This window comes from Hyposmocoma kahamanoa, unplaced genomic scaffold (assembly GCF_003589595.1).
Source record: "Hyposmocoma kahamanoa isolate Upper Pololo Valley unplaced genomic scaffold, ASM358959v1 62, whole genome shotgun sequence".
NCBI lineage: Eukaryota > Metazoa > Arthropoda > Insecta > Lepidoptera > Cosmopterigidae > Hyposmocoma > Hyposmocoma kahamanoa.
In genome coordinates, this window is record NW_020653850.1 from 9,162,842 (window position 1) to 9,171,483 (window position 8,642).

Consider the following 8,642-nt stretch of genomic DNA (forward strand, 5'->3'; position numbering starts at 1 on the left):
TGCCAAAAAAGGATATCACATGTGTTCCGATAAATAATGGTCGACTTAAAGCTTATAGAAATAATGTAATGCTTAAACTAACTGAACTTCCGTACGTTAACGATCCCAATAAATTGTATAATTCAGTTTTCAACATAGTCAAAAGTGAACGTGATAACGTTTTTAGGTCCAAAATCATAATTATTAATAATTCATTGAAATTTAGTGATTGGGCGACTGTGGGAATTCACAAAAGTAGACAAAGACTATATGATCTTTACGATGAAAGGACTTATAACACTAGTAACAGTTTTAATGATTTTGTTAGGAAATATTCGAAAATGTTTAAACGTGTTTGTGTTGCAGCCAAAGCAATGTTTATAAATAATAAAACAAAAAGCAGCGCGAATGTAGTAAAAACGACTTGGGATATTATAAACAGCGAAACTGGAAGGGTCAAACCTCGTAACTTAGATTTTCAAATAAGATTTAATGACAAAATTGTAAACACAGACGCAGAAGTTGCTAAAATATTTGAAAATTTTTTTACTGACATTCCAATTTTGACTACTAAGTCGTTAAATTTATCTCCCACCGCCGCTGAATCCTTACTAAAAGAAAATAATGCAGTTAGTATCACTAATTTAAGGTTCCGTCATGTATTTCCAAACGATATTGTTAAAGCCTTTAAGTCTATAAACATAAAAAATACTGCTGATCTTGATGGTCTTTCAGTCAGAGTAATTAGTTCTATAGTTGATTGTATTGCGCCTTATTTAGCCTGTGTCTTTAATAAATGTGTTGATGATGGTGTCTTTCCTGACCTCATGAAGCAAAGTAAAGTTATTCCACTTTTCAAATCTGGTAGTATTTCTGACCCCACCAATTTCAGACCTATATCAATACTACCAACTCTCAGTAAAATATTTGAAAAAATTATTCTAAATCAGATGTGTGCACATTTTTATAGTAATAACTTAATGTCTCCTAAACAATTTGGTTTCACTCGGGGTCGCTCTACAACCGATGCTGGTATCGTGTTGATTAATCATATATTTGATGCATGGGAAGTCTCACATGACGCTATTGGTGTATTCTGTGACTTTTCCAAAGCTTTTGATTGTGTGCACCACATACACTGGTCAGGAAACTTCGCCATTATGGTGTGGCGGGACGTGATCTCGACCTTCTAAAATCGTATTTGCGTGGTAGGGTACAGAGGGTCGATGTTAACGGTACGAGATCGTCAGGATCTGCAATTAGCATGGGTGTCCCTCAAGGTTCAATTCTAGGCCCATTTTTATTTTTAGTTTATATTAATGACTTACCTAGCCTTATGGAGGGTATAAAACATGAGATAGTATTGTTTGCTGATGATACTTCCTTATTATTTAAAGTTAAAAGGCACCAATGTTCCTACGACGATGTGAACAATGCTATATCTAAAGTAGTAGATTGGTTTGCTGTTAATAGCCTACTTCTTAATGAGAAAAAAACAAATTGTGTGAAATTTACATTACCCAATGTTAGAGAGACGGTTACAAACATTGTAGTTAGAAACGAAAAATTGAATCTTGTGGATACAGTTGTATTTCTAGGTATAACGTTAGATGCTAAATTGCAATGGGGTCCCCATATAAGTAAGTTATCAAAACGGCTCGGCTCTGCAGTGTACGCGATTAAAAAAATAAGGAAACTTTCAGACGTCGAAACCGCTAGATTGGTTTACTTCAGCTACTTTCACAGTCTAATGACATACGGCATTTTGCTTTGGGGTAATGCCGTCGATATCAATAGAATCTTTGTCCTGCAGAAACGTGTAGTTAGGGCAATTTACAATCTGGGCCCCAAAGTATCTTTGAGAGATAAGTTTAAGGAAATTAACATTCTTACACTAGCCTCACAGTACATTTATGAAAATGTAATTTATGTTAAAAGGAATAGTAATTTATTTATGAAAAATAGTGACAGACATAACACTAATACGAGGAATAGAAATAAACTAGCTTTTCTTGATAGTCGTCTTCACAAAGTCAAAAAATCATTTAAGGGGCAATGTATACGCTTCTATAACAAGATTCCGGTTGATATACAAAATTTGCCTTTCACGAGGTTTAAACCTATAGCGAATCAAAAACTTTATACTAAAGGTTATTATACAACTTCTGCGTACTTGGATGACAAAAATCCGTGGTAGTAACCCGTTTAGCTCTTGAAGGTAGTCTCGATCTCTGATGTTTCAAATAAAAAAAAATATTGTAAATGTTATTTACAAAGAGCAACCCCTAGAGTTTCTTGCTCATTCTTCTCAGGGGAATCTGCCTTACGAATGAGCGGTAGAGTTTAACTATTGTGACGATTTCAACTGTAATAATGCTTACCTATGAAATAAAGATTATTTTGAATTTGAATTTTGAATTTGAATTTGATAAAAGGGTTGAAAATGGTGATCATACATTTCTGAAAACGTAGGCAATTAAGGGTAGTGATTTTTTTATAATAGATTTTTGAAATGTGTAGGATGTCACATATTCCTCTTCGACCATCAAGTTAACTTTCGAGTTTGACAGTTGAGTCCCAAGGGCGGCCCCTTGGGACCATTCACGTACACTGTTTCATTTTCTTGATTTAGAAATATTGTGGCATCCTCAATGTACATACGTAGAACCGGCCTTCAGCTCAGTACCTAATTAACTTAATATACAATTTCAAATGTTTGTCGATCGTTAGAGGTAGCATATTGTTATTATAAAAAAGTTAGAAAACATTAGTATTGTAAGGTCGTTAGTTCTAAATTGCGTCATAAACTCATAGTCATGAAATTATGGAATCATTAAATTTCTACGTTATGTTGGAAAACGAAAGTTAATTTCAACTTTACTGTTACACAGTTTATACTTGCCATAAAGTTTCCAAGTTAGGTAAATTATGTGTAATTATTAACTTTACTCTCTCAGAAGGTGTGTAAAATGTTGTATTAAGTTACTTCGGTTTTAATGTCTCGATTTGTACATGGATACTATTTGTTGGAGAATTAAATGCATCCTGGTCATGAGAATAATAAGTGTTCCAAGCGGGATTTGCAAGTAGGATATGATTGGACAATAATCCCAGCGAGTTTCTGTACGACAATTGTAAATATTGAAAACTGATGCACTCATATAACCGGCTACAGCTGTGAACGGAGTGCAAAATATAGATCTGCCTATACCTATCTGCGCGCATTGAACACGATGTCTGTCGTCTTGAATCATAAAAAAGCTCAGTACAGAGTACTAAAAAACCGACCTCAAAAGTTCGTGGAAATAGCCTATATAACCTATTTGCCAAGTTTAATTTAAATCGATTTCCGGAAAGTGCGCGAAATTCATCCCTTACTTTGCCACTCTTAGAGGTGGAATATTTTCTTTAAATTTAAATGGGACCACTCCTGAGGTATCCTCTTTCCAACAAAAATCTATTAACAAAACAACATACAGTCGAATTGAGAACCTCCTCCTTTTTTTGAAGTCGCTTAAAAAGAATCTCAATCTTATTTTACGTAATTTTATAATTATTTTTTTAATAATATCTTAAAAGTTATATAGATTTTAAGGCTTTCTGATTATTCACTAAATGGTTATTCACGAATTACAGGAAATATCGGCAAAATAAAAGAGCTCATACCGTGGTAAGAATCCAGTAGTTAGTGATAATCATCTTAAAAGTTCGTCAAGACATATGTATCTAATTACCGACAGCTTTCAATAACACAATAATATTTTATTACCAATGTCATAACTGACCAACAGTAAATACAAAACTTGATCAAAATTATACTAAAGCAATATACTGTACCTGTAGCATTTTAAAACAAGGGCATTACACAGGGCGTTACATGCAAAATTTATTTTTATTGTCACCTTCAAATATTTCTCAGTAATCGTAAACTCAATTTCTAGGCAAATTTGCGATATTTGGAAACAGTTTAAAAACGTCACATTAAACCAGTCTTGTAAAGGCGAGGCCGAATCCATCTTTACGACTATATAAGCCATTTTTTTTCGGTCAAAAATCATAACATTTAACAGTATCACAGCAAGCGCATCTTGTAGAAAAAATGTTCGCTAAGGTAAGAAAATATAAAATATTTGTTAGCCCTTAAGACCTATTCTTAAGATATAGAGGGTTCATCTCACATCGTCGTTACAATTGCCTACTCAACCCATGCATTCGGATTTAACTATCATATTTAAGAACTTCTATCAAATCCAATATGTATTTCTCTTAACAAGAACTCAATTAATCTTTAAGAATATTGTTACTATCAATAATTTTTTTAAGTTTAAATCTTACCATTTTCAGGTCGCTGTCCTCCTTTGCCTAATTGGCTTGACTCTCGCCGGAAACCTCTATGGAGGATACAGTGGCTACTCTCTCGGACATGGCTACTCTCACGGCTCCTTGGGTCATGGATCTTTGGGGTACTCTTCATACTCCGTTCCTGCTGTGTACTCTGCCCCTCTGTATAAGAGCTACACTGCTCCTCTCTATAAGAGCTACTCTGCCCCCATCTACAAAAGCTACGTTGCCCCTATCTCCTACTCTGCCCCCATCTATAAGCGCTACTCTGCCCCTATCTCTTACTCCTCCTATTATCCTGTTTCTTACGGCTACAGCAGCCACGGTTATGGATACGGAAGCAAATACGGCTGGTAATTCATACAGGAAGGAGTGTCAAGTCGATTAATCAATCTAGCTCAAATTTTTGTAATTATGTAAATAAATTGTACGAACGAAAACGCTGCAACATTGTTTTTTTTTATTAAAAACTAGTTTTGAGCAATAATAACATTTGATATTTAAAGAAATAGTTTAGATCCAATCGTGATATTCAACGCTTCTTGCAATACCTAAAATCATAAAATTAATATTAGTGTTTTGAAATTTATTGCCATCAACACAGTGATGTAGTAGATGGCATTATGCCATCATGACACGGATTCTAATTGTATCTAGTTCGATCGAAATGATAATTTACTAATTCCACCCAAAATAAAAAATAAACTATATGTTATTTATAATAAACACTATTAATCACACCTAAAACATGCATGATAAAATGGGTCAAGTTTAGAACAACAGCCAACAACTGGATTCACCAGATTTGCTGAATAAGAATTTCAATAACTTAAATTGAACTCCCTTAAAATTTACCTCCCGAAGTATATTAGGGAAATAATGACGGTATTACAATCTAAAATAGTATAATATTCTATCGATGATGATCTTACAAACCCGTTTATATATTTAGATAGTTTAAAATTTATGTAAAGAAAAATGTGTCGCTTGCTCGACAAAATGTTGAACTTTCCAATCCATCACGCATAGTAAATGCCTATTTACTTTAACTTGGCAATACTACTATAAAATCCTAACGTTAAATTTTTAAATTAAATTAAGGTAACATAGGAAATTATACAATTTTTCCAGATTTAAATCACATATATTCGTTCCTTCAAACAAACCAACGTTTCGGGCACTTTACAGGTCCAATGGTAACGGGTTTAATCACGCATAAAACATATTTATACATGATTAAGTCCCGTATTAAAAATCGAATAAAAGTGATATTTATTTTTAAGTAAATATAAAATTTGTATTCAAATTAGTAGTTTGAAACTAAAGCTTCTCTTCGAATGCCATATGAAATGTATATGGAGCGCTTAATGTAAAATTTTTCTCATTCCCAGTTTTATTTAAATTATTTCAGTACAGAGTACTAAAAAAACCGACCTCAAAAGTACGTGGAATTACATCTATTTGCTAACTTTTATTGAAATATCCCCTAGTTCGCCACTATACAAGACTTGACACTGAAGATAATAAAAATCGGTTCTCACTATTCAAAGTATATTGAGAGAAAATCGCCTTGAATTGGAGAAATAGCAAAATCAACCAATAAAGTAATTGCTCCTAAATTAAAGTTACGCGCTATTTATAAAAATGAATCTTCATGCGTGAACAGCCACCCTTCGAGGTGGATGATTTTCTTCAAAATGAAATGGGACCACTATGGAAGTACCCCCTTTCCAATAAAAAAAGAATCATGAAAATCGGGTCACAAATACCGGAGTTATCGCGTAACATACTACAAAAAAGAAAAAGAAAAAAAGAAGAACATTCAGTCGAATTGAGAACCTCCTCCATTTTTGAAGTCGGTTAATAAAATGAATCATCATACGCTCAGTGCCGTCCTTATAAATATAAACGCTATTTTTTACTTACAACGCGCATGTATGTTTCACAGCGTCTGTTCGGTTTATGTATTGTGAAACACAAATTATAGCAGTCCTATGACGGCAAATTATCTTATCCGAATTCTTAAGTTTTTTCTGGACCATTCTATAGATTTTGTATTCATTACGTATGCAATTAAGCGCAGGTGTAGAAGTAGTTCGAGTTTGATTTTGGCTACAGTTTAGTATTGGTAATGAACGTTCTTAAATTCTAGTTGTAGTGTATTACAATACCATCATTCTTTCGGATTTATTTGAATTGATTACAATACAATGGTTCAGAGCTTCATTGCAATGCATAATGGTTGCGAGATCGGTTACCATACTAACATTATATTAGTTTTATGATAAAATAGTATGTTGTCTGGAATTGCAAACAGAATTAAGTTAAAATATGATTAGCTATAATTGTATGTAATATTTCTGGTTACTTTGAGATAAGGATTTATGTAATAATTTTAATAAAAAGGGTGATGTTGATGACATAGATATTTAAATGGTATGGAATTCAGTTTAACTACCTAGCTATTAATGACCTCGGCCCACGCTGTAGTGAAAGTTTATAAATTTAAAACGTGAACGTCACTTTCGATTCCTGGTAAGGGTCATTTTAACATACGGTCTATAATAATATAAACTGAAGCGGTGTAGAAGGTATTAGGACGATGCCTCCTGCTTCCTCATCGTCTGATGCATATATAATATGGGGAATTCTCTAGTTTAGAGTCATCTCGAAAAATAGTAGGTATGTTAAAAAATAATCTTTTAGAATACTTTATTTTCAGCTCATTCTAAATCAAAATGGAGGATCTCATTTGATCTAGTAGTCTAATAAATTACAAGCATTAAACTTGATGCCTCTATTTCTTCAATAAAAAATAAAAAATTCAATAGCCAATATTACAATGATAAACAAGATAATTGTCTGCTTGACAAGTCATGTTTTGTTATTAAACCACCGATTTTGGCTTATTATTGCTAAGATTTTAACAATTGAAATGTATAAAAAGTAAAATACATTGCGTTTAATTTGAAGATCGATTCATAATTGTTTCATCCTTAGTAAATACTGATAAACTTAAAAAACTAAATTTAAAACGATTGTGTTAAATATTTAAAAAATATTTACAAGTACATACCCTACCAAATACAGATTAGGTGTCAAGTAGCAGCGACAGAGCGTCGCCGGTGTAGATGTGTCTCCAAAATCTATGTAAAGCCTGCATTCACACTTTAATTTTAATATGTAACTAGCAATAATAGGTCGTATGTTTGACTCTAATAAGAGTCAATATTCATTATTAAAATAACGCTACTGTTAAATTATATTTAAAAAATATATATTGTATTTGCGGTGAATAAGCGCCCTTGCAATTCGAGGGTATATAACTCTTTGCGCGTATGGCAACATAGCAGTCAAGATAATTTTATAATTTACGTTGTTTTGTTTTGTATGCCAGCGAGTAAATAATTTCTTGATTATTTTAGTATAAATGTTAGTACACTATTATAAAACCAATTAAATTCTGTTTCAGGTTTTCTAATCCCTTAAAATCGGATGCTGAAGTCCAACCCTCTACTTCCCAAGTTCAGACACAGAAGAAAAAACGGAGCAAGCCTGCTAAAGCTTCGAAGCCCAAGTTATCTTCGAAGTCGAAAAAACGCATTGTTGAGAGCGACTTAATCGGAGACTGATCGTGCATCAACAGCTTTACTTCCAGGGGCGCCTACTCCTAGAAAACGAAAGGCCCGTCTATTTTCAGATTCTGAGGTGAGTTATTATTGAATTTAAAAAATTAGCGTTAGTTATTTTTTAATTCGAATTATTGAATTAAAAATAGAATTAACTTATTTAAAAAAAATATTAATATTATATAGAAGTCAGAATATCAAATTTCAGGGAGCTAGAGGCAATTGAAACCAATCGCTGGCAGCGTTCGTTGATCAGTATTAAAACTGCTGTCGATGAAAAGACGCCAACTTGGAATGCTCCCACCCAACTGGTATCAGCAGTCCAAGAAGATTACAAAACCGTGCAGCCCATTATGTGTCCATAAAAAAAAAAAAAAGCCAAACGTTAAAACATACTGTTTGAATGGACATTCACATTTTATGTTTATATTACTTTCGATTGTCATATATTTCCAATATACGAGTATACTCATTTTATAAAGACGCGTAGGCGGTTTCTAATTTAATTAATTTAATTGTGTGTTTTTATCCGAATCTACTTTGTAGATAAAAAACTAAAAATTAAAAACCTGAGCTAAGAAATCTATATTACAAAACAAACACACTGTTTGAATGGACATTTACATTTAACTTTATATTATTTTCTATCGCATGGTGCCATATATTTTCAATACACGAATATACTCATTTAAT

The 8,642-nt window shown here is 32.8% G+C and overlaps 1 protein-coding gene across 3 annotated transcripts in view; it reads left to right on the forward strand.

Moving 5' to 3' along the window:
- Positions 1–8,381, forward strand: part of LOC113229440 — a 35,176-nt gene extending 26,795 nt beyond the window's left edge. For all 3 annotated transcript variants that reach the window (XM_026463026.1, XM_026463028.1, XM_026463027.1), the window contains 2 exons: positions 7,793–8,028; positions 8,158–8,381. Coding sequence is in view for 1 of the 3 variants with exons in the window: in XM_026463028.1 (XP_026318813.1) it covers positions 7,793–7,809 (17 nt within the window). In the remaining 2 variants the exon portion in view is untranslated. The remainder of the gene's footprint in view (positions 1–7,792; positions 8,029–8,157) is intronic.
- Positions 8,382–8,642: the final 261 nt, after the last annotated feature.